The sequence below is a fragment of the Oryzias melastigma genome, linkage group LG5, assembly GCF_002922805.2.
Source record: "Oryzias melastigma strain HK-1 linkage group LG5, ASM292280v2, whole genome shotgun sequence".
NCBI lineage: Eukaryota > Metazoa > Chordata > Actinopteri > Beloniformes > Adrianichthyidae > Oryzias > Oryzias melastigma.
The window spans coordinates 16,102,049-16,118,452 of record NC_050516.1 but is presented as its reverse complement, the minus strand read 5'-3'; the positions used below and the strand labels follow the sequence as shown (position 1 = coordinate 16,118,452).

At 41.5% G+C, this 16,404-nt stretch overlaps 2 protein-coding genes across 3 annotated transcripts in view; both read left to right on the top strand.

The window, feature by feature from the left end:
• Positions 1-178: 178 nt before the first annotated feature.
• Positions 179-10,328, top strand: znf831 (zinc finger protein 831). Its single transcript, XM_024269536.2, has 4 exons — positions 179-1,353; positions 2,463-6,346; positions 8,642-8,877; positions 9,156-10,328. The coding sequence occupies exons 2-4, from the start codon at positions 2,503-2,505 to the stop codon at positions 9,999-10,001; spliced, it is 4,926 nt and encodes a 1,641-aa protein (XP_024125304.1). The 5' UTR covers positions 179-1,353; positions 2,463-2,502; the 3' UTR covers positions 10,002-10,328.
• Positions 10,329-12,722: 2,394 nt separating this feature from the next.
• The window catches only part of LOC112145386 (endothelin-3), an 8,607-nt gene continuing 4,925 nt past the window's right edge, over positions 12,723-16,404 (top strand). For both annotated transcript variants that reach the window (XM_036211940.1, XM_024270562.2), the window contains exons 1-2: positions 12,723-14,271; positions 15,767-15,992. In XM_036211940.1, the coding sequence (XP_036067833.1) occupies positions 14,031-14,271; positions 15,767-15,992 (467 nt within the window). In that variant the 5' untranslated portion in view covers positions 12,723-14,030. The remainder of the gene's footprint in view (positions 14,272-15,766; positions 15,993-16,404) is intronic.

Here is a 16,404-nt window from a genome sequence, read left to right as displayed (position 1 = left end):
ATTGTGAAGACATATTTTGATGTAAATCCGTTTTTTTGTGTGTTTTTACCATGTTTTTCTCCTCACGATGGAGGACATTTGTAAAAAAAAAATTAAGCATAAAAATGCATGTTTTGCATTTTTATGCATTTTCTTAATTGTGTTTAATTCAAATTATTGTGAATCTGGAGCAAAGGAAAAAAATGTGGTTGGATAAAGTTTGTAAGCATGACATACAAAGTTACGAGCTCTCTCTTTTTTCGCCAATTATAGGCAAATAGATCCATTAACTTTTTTGTTTTCTTCATCTGAGCTAACAGATGGATAGCTCCAATATTGCTCAACGTTTTATTTTTTGTTAGGTCGTGGTTGTGAGGGGCTATAAGCTAGCTGTTGAACATGTTAACAGATGGTTACTCTGTGCCAACAGTCACAAACTCAGATGTGAATTTCTAATGGACCATCTAAAGAGAAAATGTCCTAAAAAAACACTTTTTTGAGACTAAAAACTGCATAATCATGATCAAAAGAAACTATTTTATTTTAGACTATTTTAGATTATTGAGGTCAGACTTTAGCTATACCTGCTTTTGTTTGGTTCAGTCAGGGAATCAGACATTTTAAACCCCAAGACAGATTTCGGCTTCACAGAGAAATTTGAATAGATTGAATTTTTCTAGACTTTTTTTGTTTTATCTTTTTAATTTTAAACCTGCAGTAAAACGGCGAAGTACAGCATAAATTTTGCATCCCAGAATCATCAGTAAACATGGCGAACATGCAGGCACAGATCCACGAGTATGTTTTTAGGAAAGCACCAGCGTGTGAACATGTGAGGGTGAACTGCTGAACCCGTGCAGAGGCTTCATGGAGGAGGGAAACCAGCTCCAGCTCATCCATTTGTTCTGTGACTGAGCGCGGAGCCAGCACATGTGCTCTCACAACAGCCTGCCGCACCATGTGGGCGTTTGAGATGCTGTGTGGGAGGAGGTAGGTGAGGGCAATGAAGGAATCAGAAGTCAGGTGCTCCCTCACTCGGCTTCTGAAGGTGAGCTTGCTTTGGTCCTCATTTGGCTCCCATCTGTGGTGCACACACACACTTTCTTTGTGTGATGTTTTTTTTTGTTGTTTTGTTTTCAAATTGTCCTCCGGAAGTCTTTGTTTGACAGCCACACACCCACCCAGCCTGCTCCCTCCCTCCACGCTCTCCTCTCTGCCTCACCACTTTCAGCCTGCATCTCGTTTCTCATTTGCATTTCTTCCGCTTCCTTGTGACGAGCGAGAGCTCGTGCTGAAAAACTCGGAGCAGCTCAGGCTGGAGAGGAACAGCCTGAGCAGAGGGGGGCTTTCACCACACGAGGTGTCACTGAGACGGTGAGTGACTTCAGCTTCTTTACTGCCTTGTCTGATGCATCCACGTTGAGCTCAGACTACAGTTTTATGCTGTGATCTCACCTGAACTGTGTAGAAATGTTTCCTCTTTTCAAGTCTTCTCTCTGCCGATCTAGAGAATCAGAGTGAAGCACCAGAAGTGAACTTGTTGAAGTGACTCACTTTTTCAGCGTGACCTCTTCATAAACCCACCTCAGGAGAGTTATTCTTCAAAAGAAGAAATGAAAAACACATCTCGATGGTTGTGCTTCTGCTCTGACTTCCAGCATGTGAAACAATATGATGTGTTTTGCATATCTGTGAGGAAGTGAAAGCTCATTTTAGCAGGAAGGTGCAGCGGGTACAAGTGAAATACGTGCTCACATGGCTGTTTGTTGATCCATCAAATAGGTTCAAATCAAGAGTTTTGATTTACGAAACAACAAAAAGTTTCCGGGCTGTGAAAGCTACAGAGGGGTGCTCTCCCTGCACCTTTGTGGTAGAGCAAAACCCAATGTAACTGGCTTCTAACATGCAGCTTTCTATCTTTCCATGTCTTTACACTTTGATGGGATTACTGCACTGATGCGACAGCTGAGAGCAGCCAAGAGTTCAGGGCTGTGCCAAATCATTTCTGCAGACGGATGCTGAAGCTAATTTGAATGGACAGATTTTATTCAAGAGAAATCAGGATCTCACTCAGCCTTCCTTTAGTAGCCCTGCCTGGGGGTTTAAATATTTTCCAGCCTCCATCCTTCTAAAGAGTGAGACTCTCTGCCCCTCACACCGACAGCAAAGATGTTTTCTTCTTTTTTATCTGCGTGTGATTAGACGACTTGTATCATATTCCAGCTTGATACTAAGGTGTTTCTTGAAATGCATCGCTGTATTTCATCACATCTAAACAGGGAGACTGGTTGTTTCCAGATTAGATTAGTTCTTTACTGAAGGATGCAGTGCTTCCGCCATTATTAACCGGTTCAGAGCATCGCACTGATAAACACTCGGGTCACATTTTCCTCTTTAAGAGTGAAAAACATCCCTCCCCTCCCTCAGAGTGATGTGATCAGAGACAATACCAAAGCCTAACACAAACTGTTCTTCTCCTACAGGTAATAGAGTCTCTGGTTCATCGCAACGGCAGCAGTTACCATGGAGACTAGCAAGCCGACATTGGGAAGTCTTCCAGTGCATATCAGCTCTGTCGCAACTCAGGCAGAGAAGAGGATGGCTGTCCAGGCTCCGCTGACTGCACTGTACATACACCCGGTGCCTGCTTTGCCGCTGCAGCCTTACCCCCAGTCTCCTGCCGCTCTAAGCAGGACAGCAGCTCTCCATCTGGCCGTTCCGCCGCTTACCCCCAAAGACAAACTTCCTTTCCTGACTCTGCACATCGCCAGTGGGCTGCAGCCTCAGCCCTCTCAAAATCCAGCTTCTCCTGCTGCAGCCAGACCCAAATCGGCGGGGAAGCACGTGTGCCCCCACTGTGGACGAGACTGCATGAAGCCCAGCGTCCTGGAGAAGCACCTTCGTTGCCACACGGGGGAGCGGCCTTACCCCTGCACCACCTGTGGAGTTTCTTTTAAGACTCAGAGCAACCTTTACAAGCACAAACGTACCCAGGCCCATGCCCGGCTCTCCTCTGAGTCGGAACACAGCAGCTTGGACAGTTCCAGAGAGAACTGTGTGTCCATCTTGTCTCTTGATGAGCGCGAAGAAGAGTCTGCCGGCATGGAGAAAAACCTCTCTGAGATCTCCATCCCAGCCAGCAATGCTCAGGTTAGCTCTGTACACACACAAGGAGTCAGTGAACACAAAGAACAATGTGCAGGAAAGGAAGGTAGAGAAAAATTAACAGAGGAAAAGACTAGACAAAAGATGCCAAGTCTGGATCCGCATCTGACTTTTGGTCGACACCTTCCCCTTCAGAGACAAGAGGCCATGCTGCTTCCTGAGCGCTGGGAGCGCTCAGTCTCGAAGGGCAAATCCCAGAGTCACGAGAGCACAGATTCTGGCTTCAGCGAGAGCAGCGACCACTACCCAAGCCCCAGGAGTAGTTTAACAGACCACAGCATGGACTCACTCAGCAGGTCTTTCAAGGAGAGCATAGAGGAAACCAGCAGCCCGGCACCGCCGACTTCAGAGAGAGCAGAACAGGAACCCAAAGCTATGAGAAGGGAGCAGGAGCAAAGGATTCTGGAGGAGCGAATTTCCAAGTTGATATCTGAGAACACAGCTGTCGTGGAGGACAAACAGCTGGAGAATGTGAGGCCCAGGAAGACGGTTCTGTCCAAGCAGGGCAGCATCGACCTCCCCATGCCGTACACCTACAAGGACTCGTTCCACTTTGACATGAGGATTAACGGGCCTCAGAAAGCAGGGCTTTTGCAAAAACATGACAGGGCCGGGTTGTACTGTTCTGTTCCCACTCAACGGGCCTCCACTGTGGATCATGCCCCCTTGACACGCAGCAACTCCCTGCCTTTCAGCGTCACCCTCCTGCAGCCGGAGACCGCTCCGTCCCCCTCCCATCACAACGATTACATAAGCCTAGCCCGCAGGGGAAGCTCTGGCCAGATCCATCCAACAGGTTTGGCAACAAAGCCTGTGAACCAGCACTCATCCACCCACCGCACACTAGTCCGGCAAACAGCCGTAGACTGCAACCACGCAACAGACGCTCTCCTCACAAGTTCAGCTGTGGAGGAGGCGCGCGCCGGCAGCCTCAGCTGCGATGGAGATGAGGTAAACAGCAGAAAGTTCCGGAGGAAGAAGGCACAGAAGTTCGCATATAACAAGTGGTACATGTACGGAGGAGGAACGTTCAAAAAGCTCTACAGCGCAGAGCAATGTGGAGACAGCAGTCCTTTGAAAAGCAGGAAGTGCTCCACAAACCCAGAGCATGAAAGTGTCCTCTGTTCACAGAAAAGCACAGAATCTGTGCTAAACTTCGCAAACAGTAGGGAAACCTCAATTAGGCTTCCGGTGGCCTCCTCTTTGGATTTCAGTCAACAAACAAGTCCACTGGATTCTCAACCTAAGAGAAACGTGTCATGGCTGCCACGGACACCATTGATGAATGGATCAAAGACAGAGGCTGGAAGGCAAACGGATGCTGATCCACACTCTGACTCCACGTCGCAGCTCTTTACCCCCCAAAGTCCTTCTGACAGGAAGAAGCAAAGAACGGAAAAGAAAACAGCTTCACCCATGGAGGTGGAGGCTGACCCCACAAGCTGCACCCCTGACACCAGAACAGTTCTGAAGAACGCAAGTCAAGAAAATCCAGAGCTTTTCAGGATGAGCGGAGCTCTCCTGGTTCCATGTATGGCCAGCGCACTTGCACCGCCGGTGGGCACCTCAGGAGCTATGCCTATCCCATCTGTCGTTAGAAGCAGCTTCCTGCCCAAGTACCAACTCAAATTACCCCACGTTTCTGATTCCAGTCCCTCACAGCCAGCGGAAGAGGAATCCAAAACAATGGAGGACTGCGGCCTCGACTCAAATAGCAAGTTGTCATCTGCAAAGAGTAACAGTATCTGTGCAAATCCCACTGTTTCGCCTCAAAGCTGTGACGTCAGCAGAACACCCGTCTCCTTATCAGACCGACTTGCCTGGCCTGGCACAGTTACAGCTCTCTGTCAGGCTTCGTGTCTCACAAACAGTTGCAGCCTGCCTGCCGTGCACAGGCAGTTTGCAGCGACCACAATAACCACAAGCTGCCTCAAGGATTATCAGAGAGGACTGAGCTGCAGTTTGAGTCATACTTTGAAATCTGCAGCGGTGTCTGCAGTGTCACTCTCACCTCTCACACCTGCAGGTTTGCCTTCTGCCACAGCCACCCAACAAACCCCAGCTGCTGCTGTCACATCTCGTCACAATCCTCCTTCCCCAACACACAAGCCATCGTCTGAGAGCCATGTCAAGCTGGAAAACTTGAAATCAAACTCCTCAGCTGCACCATATCTCTTAACGCCTTCTGCCCACGCCCAGCCAGCTCCAAATGTGTTTCACATGCACACAGCAGACCTGCAGATCTGCCTTCAGATCATCTCAGACGAGCAGCTGGCTCTCATTGAACACCAGATTGAGCGTCCAGCAGATGTCGGTGTGCCCCAGAGCCACAAAGCTTCAGGCCCAGACACTACTGAGGGTGAAGCTGGAGGCTTCACTGCGATGGAAAACGAAAAGGGGAACCACACACCCCTGAGAAGTGAAAAGACAGAAGGACTGAAAACAACTCACCAAACACCTCAACAGTCAGCCATATCTGCAAAAGGAGGCCTGAACCTGAGTGAGCGTGAGAACACCTCTCAGGGTTCAGCATCAGCAGGATCTCTGGATAGAATCACAGTTTTCTCTGCAGGCACATCAACTGCTGCTTCACCCAGAAGCGTACAGCCAAGAGGCGGACAAAACTCAGAGGAAAAACAAGCCTTTTTTCCAACACATTGTGCTGAGAAGCAGCTTTTTTTAGACTGGAGGGTCAGAGATAGCCCTGCAGTCACCCAAACTCTTTCAAAACAACATGAGAACGGAGGGATTTCTATTCCTAACAACTCTGTGCACCAGAACAGAGTGGCAGGAGTAATTCAGGGGGAGGATCACCACCACAAACCCCCAAATCCAGGAACCCCGTGTCTCCCGGAAACAATCAAATCCAACTGTGATGCTTTGGGCTTTGAAAGCAGGTTAGAAAGTGGAGATTGTGTCAGTCAGGCTGCAAAACAGCTAAACCCTCAGAGGTCTGTCTGCTGCCATCAGTCATCACACACGGATCAGAGTTCACCAAAGGAGGCAAACATCCATCACCTCAGACCGACAGACACATCCTCGCCTTCGCTGCAGCTTACTGCTCCAGGGTCAGAGGAGACAGTCAGTTCAGAGCTCCAACAAAAAACTGTGGGTCCGTTTTCCTCTCTGCCGTCTAAAACTCCCCTGCAGGGATCTACAGACGCTGTAGTAGCGAGCACAGGCATCCAGAACCTGAGTCCAGGTAAATACTTTCTTCATGCAGCTCATGATGCTGCACAGTAATGAATTAGATTATAATAAGAATGTGAATAAAGAGTGTACAAACAAAGGCTCTGCTGGAGAAGCTGCAGTCCAGTTTAAGGTTTGAGTAAAAAGTTCACCTTTTTATCATTTTTTTAATCTAAAAATAACAATGACAACAAATTTCACTGCCCTGCACTCATGAAAAAACAAAACAAGACTAAGTATGAAGGGTGTAGTCATTCATTTTTACAAACAATTCAATTCATATCATGATTTGTGGTTGGCGATACAGTTCAATCAATATTAAATAATTCTGAACGATCTGATTTACTGACCTAAAATCCATCCAGGACATCTTAAGCCCAAAACTTCAACCAGTGTGACTCAGAGATAAAAACCTGGTACTGAACAATGCAGGTGACGTTTTCCAGATTCCTTGTATTTCTCGCAAGATTATTAATTGTAAATTAAACATGTGAACAAACAAACAAGTAAACAAGAATTAATGGTAAATCCATTCACATTTTAGTTTCCTAAAGTTCAGCCCACTGTTGTTTTTCCACATCAAAATAATACCAACAGATCATTATTAGAACATTCTACCACACTGTATGGTCACATGTCTTTGCAAGACTCAAAGTGTTTCCACACATTTGACTGTGATGATGGCTTGATCATTTTTTCCTGACATCACAAGAGTGTTGTCATTTTTACGTTATTCTAGAATAAACTTGTGTATCTCAATCCAAATGGTATTTTCCCAAAATGTATATTTATTTCTTGTGAAATTATTTTATATTGGTATAGGTTGATTTAAATGGCAACTTTCCTCAGACAGATCACTTTAGTTGAATCGTCGGAATATAAATCGATTCCTCAATTAAGTTGATAAATTGTTACATCACTACTAAATATCCGGGTTGAAGATAAAGATAAAGAATCCATTTGATTTGGATTCACATGTTTGCAGTTCAAGTCAACAAAACTCTCAGTAAGATGAAGTTTATTTGGAGTTTTTTTTTAAGATGATTTGGAAAAGCAACAATGTATGTGAATGAACCATGAATTAAGATCTTTGCACTGATCCAGGAAATAAATCAACAGTTGAAATTCTGTTTTCTTTTGAATTTGTAGCAAGAAGCTCTTTGACACCAAAAAGAATCAGAGAACATGTTGATGGACTATTACTTGTAGTCTGGATTCACTCCTAAAACAAATACCTCTGTGAACGCTAGAGGGCAGCAAACAACCACTTTGGTCTCAATTATATTTTCTTTCGACCTAAAATACCATGACAATAATTTTTATACAGACACAATAATGCTGACCTTTTCTGTAAATTAACGAATTTAATAGTTAAAGTGTCTTACATGCTGTTTCAGTACAAGTCTCAGATTAAAAACATTTAGTCCACAAAAAAGGTAAATTGTTCTCTCAACTCAAAAAATAAAAAAAATAAAAGACTGACAGTATATCTATGGAAAATGAAGGCACTTTCATTCGTGAACAAAGAGGATAAAATCAATTATGATGAAAATGTAATATGTTAAAATATGTAGTATATGATGAAATAAGCTCACCAGAGTAAAAAAATCATTAAAACAAAATACATAACATTTATTTTCTGATTTTTTTTCATATTTAAAAATAAACTGTTGGTTTTTAGAAAGTCATACAGGACATTCTACTTTAACCCCCCAAACTCACAATTTAAATAACATGAAGCTTATTTTTCTCATTAGTTTATTTTTAATTTACTTATTTATTTATTTATTTTTTTGCAAAAAATAAAAACTTTTATATATAAAAATATATAATATATGTATTTTTTTTATATAAAATATAAAACTATACGTACAAAAAAAAGTAAAATGACAAGTTGTTCTTTAGCTCCTCTCAGTTTATTGTGGATCCCCTCTCTATGAACACTGAAACAGGTAACCAGTCATTAATAATTCCTCATACAAACCAAATCCATAATACAAGCATACAGAAAGGGAAGGAAAACACAGAGGAGCTGAAAGACGTGTTTAACTCTGAAAAAATGTCCACTCCAGAATCTCCAGAAGAGACTCATTTTTCCTCAGAATAAAAACTTTAACATCTTGAACTAGTCACCATCAAAGAACTCTGAGTCAACAAAGCCTCTGGCAGGTTTAAGGCAGTTTTAAACCCAGAAGTGTTTAAAACAGACTGAAATCCTGTAAATCCGTGAGATAAACTAATAAGCGTTGAAAGTGGCCAGCCGATTCATCACTTTATGAAGACTTTGGTTTGTTTGTGTTGCTTCAAGGGCTTGGTCAAGAACATTCCCTGGAGGCTGGAACAACCGGGGGAGCGCTGCAGACACGGGAACATGCAGGAACTCCCGTGGAGCTGGAGGACACGGACTGGAGATCAGAGGAGGGCCGGCGGGCCATGGAAGAGCAGGGTGGTCGTGGGGTGTCTGCAGAGGACCACAGCAGACGAATGTGGATTGGAGACGTATCAGAGTCTGGCTGCAGAAATGTGATTGGAGCACAGCTACAGGTGAGCTTGAGTTTGAGCAGTCTTATAGGGTCAGGCTGTAGCTTTGACCCCATCTCATAAAAAATAAGAAGTGAGGTTGAGGTTGATCAAAATAATGAAAAGTACTGATTTTAAAAATAACATTGAAAATGCTTTTTTTTCTGTATTTTTCTGATTTTTATTTGCTCTCAGAGTTCGGCTTGAAGAATGCAGAAAGCTAATGATTGAAATTGAAACAAATATATATATTATCTGTATGTTTTGATGGAAATAATCTTATGTTCCCCTCTTTGAAACAGGCAGATGACAAAAGGGTCCAGGGGGACTCCTTTAAAACCTCGCAGCATCTTCAGTATCTATCCCAGGCTGGAACACAGAGTCCTCAGCAAGCTCCAGACAAACTGAGTAACCTCCATTTTTCTGCCAGTGGTGTTCACACAGATCTTTTTAACCTTCCATCGCTGGAAAACAACCATCTATATCCACCCCAGCAGAACTGGGCAAGCAGCAGCATCCACAGCCAACAAACACGGGTCTTATATGAACCAGCCTCAAGTGGAAATATGATAGCCAGGGTTAATTTATCAGAAACACAAAATGTTTTTGCAAGAACTGAACCAGACCTTCAAAAAAGTCAAGGTTTCTCACAGAAGCAGCTCTCTCTCAGCAGACTCCCCACTCAGCAAGGAAATACCACTGTGGGTCATGACAACACTGCTGTGAGCTGTCAGTCATATGTAAGTCATACATTAACTGCCCCAGGAGGCTTCAACAATTGTGGCCTCTCACCTGAATTCTTAGCGTTTTCCTCTGCATCGCATAGCCAAGTTTCTCAAGTCTGCAGAGCTGCTGCTGCTGGGCGAGCAGCAGACGTCCAGCCTGCAGGTAGCCGCCAGAGTCCATCAACACTTTCTGCATGTCCACAGACCCGAGACACGACAGACGTGACACCACAGGACAGTACAAGCTGTGGAGGAGCGGACAGCACCAGCAAACATCAGTCTGCTTTCCTAACTGGGCTGTTTCGTGGCTTTCAGGCAGCTGAGTGTCTGAGCGCGGCGAGGCCTGTGCAGCCGAGCTGTCAGGACGACGCAGAGGAGACCAGCAGCAGTGATGACGAAGGAAAGCTCATCATTGAGCTGTAGAAGAAACACAAACACACTTCACGGGAAAGGTTTCTTTCAAGACCGAAATTTACAGGAAAAAACTGCAGGATAAGCTCAAAGAAACTTTTTTTTGTTTGATTGGGGTTTTGTATTGTTTATTTTTGAGCACTGAAGGTCAAACTACTGTTAAGGAAGAGCAAAACTAAAATGTTTCCTAACAATATGATTTCATTTGTTTTAATATGTTTTTTTTAATCAATACTGCTATCGATATGGACATTTGCTGCATCAAAGTGAAAAAAATGTGACATCTTGGGCATCAGCTGCTGTAATTACATGACATGAAATAAAACACTGGATGTTTAATTGTTTACAAATACATTTAAAGCTTTAAACTCAGATTTGTGCAGATTAAGTACAAGAGCCAACAGGTTCACTTCCCCCTTGAAGCTGCTTTAAAACCTAAAATAACAGGAGTCATGTCAGTTCATCAGGTAACCACTAGGGGGCCTCTTATACAGCACAGTGAGTTCCTGTTAGCACCATGGTTACAGCAGAAATAGACGTACTGTAAAGCTGCATTCACACTGCACTCGGTAACACACGCTCACGGTAAAAGTCTACGTCAGGGGTGTCAAACTTATTTTGTTCTCAAGCGGGCCGGACCAGTAACATAACAGCAGAATAGCCTTTGGTCAACGTGTTATTTGTAGCTTTGGTTTTGTTATTTTCTCAGTTGGAAAAAATGTCTCAACCAACCTAGTAGCCTCATCTCTTATCATTACATTGTTTATTATAATTATTTCTTGGTCTCTTGTTATCCCAGTTCTTCGTTTCCTTTGCTCCCCCTAGCGGCGAAATTGCACATTGCGTTAATTTCTTTAAAGAACCATGACTTGCCACAGGAATAGGCTAGAAACTTGCTTTTTTTAACATCCTTATAATGTTTTCTCTTCATGACTGGGCTGGATTAAACTATTTTGCGGGCCGGGTACATTTGTTTGACACCCCTGGTCTAAGTAAATGCAACTAAAAGTGCGTTTCGGGCTTCTAGGTTCAAAACTTTTGGGCTCACGTTGCTAGGCAAGTTTTTAAATCTGTTCCCAGGTTCTACGTGCAAGACGAGTGGCAGAAAGTCAAACTTTGATCAATCAGGCATTTGGATTTGTAGTGACATATGGATTTAATTCATGGAAGTGCCAACTGTTGGAAAATTGATTATGGAAAATAAATCAATCATTCCGGTTTGTGTCCGGCTGGAATTCCATGACACCAAGTCCTTCATATATCAGAATAGAGCTGTAAAAAAAAAAGTCTTGGGAGATTTGCACCAATTTGACATTTTGCACCACGCCTTTTGCACCTGTAGGTGTTGGACATACTCTAGTAAACAGCAGAAAAAGGAGAAGTAGCCCTTCCCTGCATGCCTAGTGTGAACACTCAAGAATCCGCGTTGACTGTCATATGCCTGCGTGAACATAGCATTAGTGCGGCTCCAACATTTTATTTCACCTCAGTTTAGATTTAACATCCAATACAAATGTTTTTTTCATGGACATCATAATTTTGTTTACATCGAATTCCAGCTAAATGGCGGAGTGACCATTTAAATATTAATGGGAATATCAAATTTCTAAGAACTAGAGCAGCCTTAATGAGAGTTTCTAACAACAGACATGATTGTTCTGCTGAATTAAGGACATTTTTGAGTCAGGGAAAAGTATCGATGTGTAAAGTGCTGTCTGGCAGTGTTCATACTCAGGTATCTGTGTTTATCCCTGAGGGCATCAGCTGATGTTCTCCCTGTTTTCTGGGAGTGCCTCAGGGCAGAAACATCTCTGAGATCTGAAGTCAACAGGATGCACCCCCCCCACACACACACCTAAGATGTGGGATCATAAATGCTCTCATTGGCTCACAAGTTGCTCTGCAGGATTGACTTGACTCCTCATATTATTCACGCTGGAACTTTTGCTCTACCATAAAATAACACATCTGCAAACGACACTTTCCCTCAAATAGATTTTGTAGAAAAAATGTAGCAAATAAAAGCTTTCTTTCCCTTTTTCTATTTGAACTCAACCAACAAGATCTTCTCTGACCCTCAGCCAGTGCCGTGACTTTGCCTTCCTTCCCACTATGACATCCACCCGTAAAAACTTCCCTCCAGACGACACCTGTTTCTGTGAATCATGAACAAAGCTGCCAAATGCTCATCAAGTCAATGTGTGCTGTCTATTAGTGAGGGAGGAGTTGGCTGGAGAAGCCATCACCTCCATGAAAGTCTTACTTTCATGATGAATCAGCAGCTGCCATCACGACACAGGAACAGGAAGTCTGTAAATACATTCAAATCTGCACACACTGACTCAGCTGTCACTCCACAGCCCATTAATGCTCATAAAATCTTTTTTTTTAACAGCTGACAGGTGAATTTACAGCGACATTCACATCTATCTGTTCTGACATGCTATGTTTGATGGGATAAACTGGTTGTGCTGTCTGACAGTGAAGAAAGAAATGTGCTCAATTCCTGTTTAGTCACGCTGCAAGTTGACTCTGTGTTGTGTTTCCAAATGTAAAACGGTTTCAGTTCTTAGTATTATTTGGCTTTATATTACATCATAATGTGGAGGATGAACAAATAAAGTTATTTCACTCTTGCAATCTGAATGACAAATAATAATCTCTTAGAAATTTCTGATTTGATTTTGTGTGTTCCGAAGCTAACTTTTTCATCAAAGAGCTTTTGAAATATAAAAGTATCACAACTCTTTTGAATCTATTTTACTGTCACATTTAATCCTTTACAAGCATAATATTCAGCACAGAGAAATACTATGTTTCAAAACCTCCAACCATTTTCCTTACATTTCTATCCCTTTCAGGGTCACCAGACCCTATCCTGCCTACTGTTGGGTGGAGATGGGGTACACCGACGGGTCGGTTCCAAGGCACAAAAACACTCCTAAAGACATGCACACCTAGGGACCTTTTAGACTAGAGTAACCAAATAACACGGTAAAAATGTTTATTCCAAATATTTAAAATGCATCAACTGAAATAGAATATTTGATTTGTGTGTTTGATGATCTGAATACATTTATTGAGCAGTAATTATTAGTCTTTACTATTCAGTAACTTCATCTGTAAAGTCCCCGTATGGACGTCCTTTGACCAATTGAATGTTGTAGAGTGACTGGAATTTATTCCCTCCATCACTGTCATTCTGAAAATGGAAAGTATATACTTCACTAGTTTGTTCAAATGTTAATACTGTGTATGCAAATGTATTTTTGGTGTAAAGTTGAACTTTTGAGCATGAGAGGGAATCCAACAGCAGCATTTGGTATTTTTGTGTTGACATCCGATTTGGGATGGAATACGAGGCTTTTATGTTGACTGTTAGCTGCAAATGAGAACTGGACCGAGGGAATGTGATGTCCCCCAAATGAAAATTACTAATTTACCAAATTAAGTTAAAGTTAAACTCCAATTAGTTGCCACACACCAATAGGTGAGTGAAATTAATTCTCTGATCTTGACTTATCCACCTTGGGGAGCGGTTAGCTGCAGACACTTGGGTAACATTTGGAGGTTTGACCTCCCAATCCAACTAGTTAGTACTGAGTGTCAAGCAGGGAGGATGTGGGTACCATTTTTGGAGTCTTTGGTGTGACTCAGCCTGGATCTGAACTCACAACTTTCCAGTTTCAGTGCAGCCACACTAAACTCGTGGTACAATTCAATTTTTTCGTCATATACTTCGCCATCTTGGAATCAAAAACTGTCAGTGAGCAGTGGTTGTTCCGAGTAGGTCTGAGTCAACATTTCTATAGAATCACTAATTAGAAATGGGAGTCATCTTAAAATCAAGTGTTTCGACATGAGACCACATACTTTTAGTGAGGCATCTGATTGGTCAGTTTATAACTTGAATAACTTTGCATTGCAGAGACAATGTGGAAAAATAGGATTAATAAGAACGTGTAAAACAAAAAAAAAATAGCACAGCATCAATGGTTATTATGACAAATAAAATAGTTGTTTATCTCTCAACAGAAGTCTATGGGATTTAGTGGGTACTCCTGTTTGGAACTCTCTTATTTTGAAAAGCCAGCAGGAAGTCGTCGTCTCGCAGCAGCCCGTCCGCTCTTTAAAGGTGGAGCTGCTGGGAGCATCAACACTCAGTTGGGAGTAGGCGCGCGCTCTTTCCTGTTCTCTGTGCACTTTTCGGATGTGATGGCAAACGCAGCATCAGCTCATGCGGGAGTTTGGTTTTTCATAGCGCTGACGGTCTCTTTAAATGGTGAGTAAGTCAACCTTCAGGGTTTAAGATGAGTGTTTCAGGTGAACAGGCTGCTGCTCCGTTATGGGCTGTAGCAACATTACTGAAGTTATTGAACAAATGCGTCCCAATTAAAATGAGTTATGATTACAATCAACATTTATGGTAATATTTAAAAATATATTTAAAAAGTAACCAAGTCAAGACAATAATTAAAATAAGGCAAAAAGCTCTGGTGTCAATCCTTACATTAAAAAAATCTGGTATATTAGAAAAAACAATAAAAGAAACAAAAACTACATTAAACAAATGTAAAAAATAATATGTTAACAAAAAGGACTAAATAAATGAAACATGTTTGAACATGTGAAAATTGTGCATTACTGTGCAATTATTATAATAATATTGTAATTATCAATGTTATTTTTATTGCTACTGCACAAACATTTTATTTCCTCTAGTTTATGGCATCAAATTGATCCAAAAAATAATAATTATATATCTTTAAATAAATTATTTAAACTTTAGCGGAGCAGTCATCTGCTTTAAAGCCATGTTAAAACTGTTCCTCTCAGCATCAGTAAATCTTTCAATGCTTACATAAATTCAGATTTTTTAGTAGATATGTTGTTTACCATAAAATAAAATCCTCTAAGTTCTTTATACATCTCATTTAAACCACAAACCTTTTGAACACCATGATGATATATGTAAATAAATGTATACACCATTACTTAACATAGGTCTAAATATAGTATTTGTTGTGTGTATTTTATGAAATTCCATATTTTTTATGATCACATTGATTCACTTTTTATTTAACAGGTTCAACATCTCATTCTAACCAAAGGATAATAACGTAATGTTATTTATTTTTATTTTTTTAAAACTACGGTAAGTCAACATGCTTGCAATTGATTATTCAACTGTGTTTTGACTATTTTGCCCATTTAGTGAAATTAAACCCTAAAATTTAGTTTACCGGTATTTGAAAATTTGACATTAGAGCAATCAGTGTTTTTGTTACAAATATCAGGCTTCTAAAAAAAATACACCTGATTATATTCACTCGATGCTTGGTCTGGTTTACTTTGGAGAAAATGCCTGGATGCAGCACTCTGTGAGCAGCAGGGTATTTTAGCAATAACTTTGTGACTTGTGCTCATTAAAAAAGACAAGTGACAGACCGAGATCACCTGAAGGCCCAAAAAACTTTTGCAGATGTTTTGAGATCATAAGCATTTTAGGATGTGAAATCATAGTTTTCTAACTTCTTTAAAAGTATGTATAAATATATCTTTAGATTATAAGCCATAACCATCAAAATTAAAAGATTTAAAAGCTTGAAATATTTTTATGTGTGATGATTCTAATATTTTTGAAAATTGCGAATATAATGTATTTTTGGGCTACTTTCTTAGAAAAAAAAAATCAATATCGTATCCATAAATGTGTTTTAAATGGTAAAACCGTGTAACCAGCTAACTCTATAATATAAGGTTATTGTGGTTTGCAGGTTCTTCGTCTGGGAAAGATGTGAGCAGGAAAAAAGAGCTGGGAGCCTTCAGGCTGACCACAATTCTACCAAGCAGCACACACGACCTCGGTGTCGCCCTTCAACATAAACCGGGAAAGCTCGAGCCAGCCAGCAAACGCGCCAAGAGGTGCACATGCTACTCCTACAAAGACAAAGAATGTGTGTATTACTGCCACCTGGACATCATCTGGATCAACACCCCAGAGTAAGAGTCCTCCAACAAACACCTTTGTTCCTGTTTATGTCCACTTTGAAAGACTTTACTGCAGACTTCCATCCTTTTACTGAACGATGTAAACTTTATGCAATCAGTTTATAATTATCTGGACATCCGCATATATACTTACTTAAAAAAAAGTCACCCAATAGTATACTTTTGTACTGAAAAAGTCAACTATTAATTGCAAAATCTTGATAAAAAGAAAAAAACAAAATAACAGAAAACATGAAATGACTTTTATATCAATGCTTACTGAATACGGTAAGCTTTTATGTATTTATAAAGGTATAAACTTGCTAATTGATCAATGAAAGACCTCTTTGCTGATGTTGTTGAGGTGATTTTCCTGTTGAAGCCTCTGATGAGCCAATAGATTCAAAGATTCAAAGATTCAAAG

Bases quoted from the DNA above. Each gene is read 5' to 3' on its own strand.
- znf831 (XM_024269536.2), top strand. From the start codon at position 2,503: ATGGAGACTAGCAAGCCGACATTGGGAAGTCTTCCAGTGCATATCAGC. The intron at 6,347-8,641 runs GTAAATACTTTC...TGTTGCTTCAAG, and splicing joins CATCCAGAACCTGAGTCCAG to GGCTTGGTCAAGAACATTCC. The intron at 8,878-9,155 runs GTGAGCTTGAGT...TCTTTGAAACAG, and splicing joins TGATTGGAGCACAGCTACAG to GCAGATGACAAAAGGGTCCA.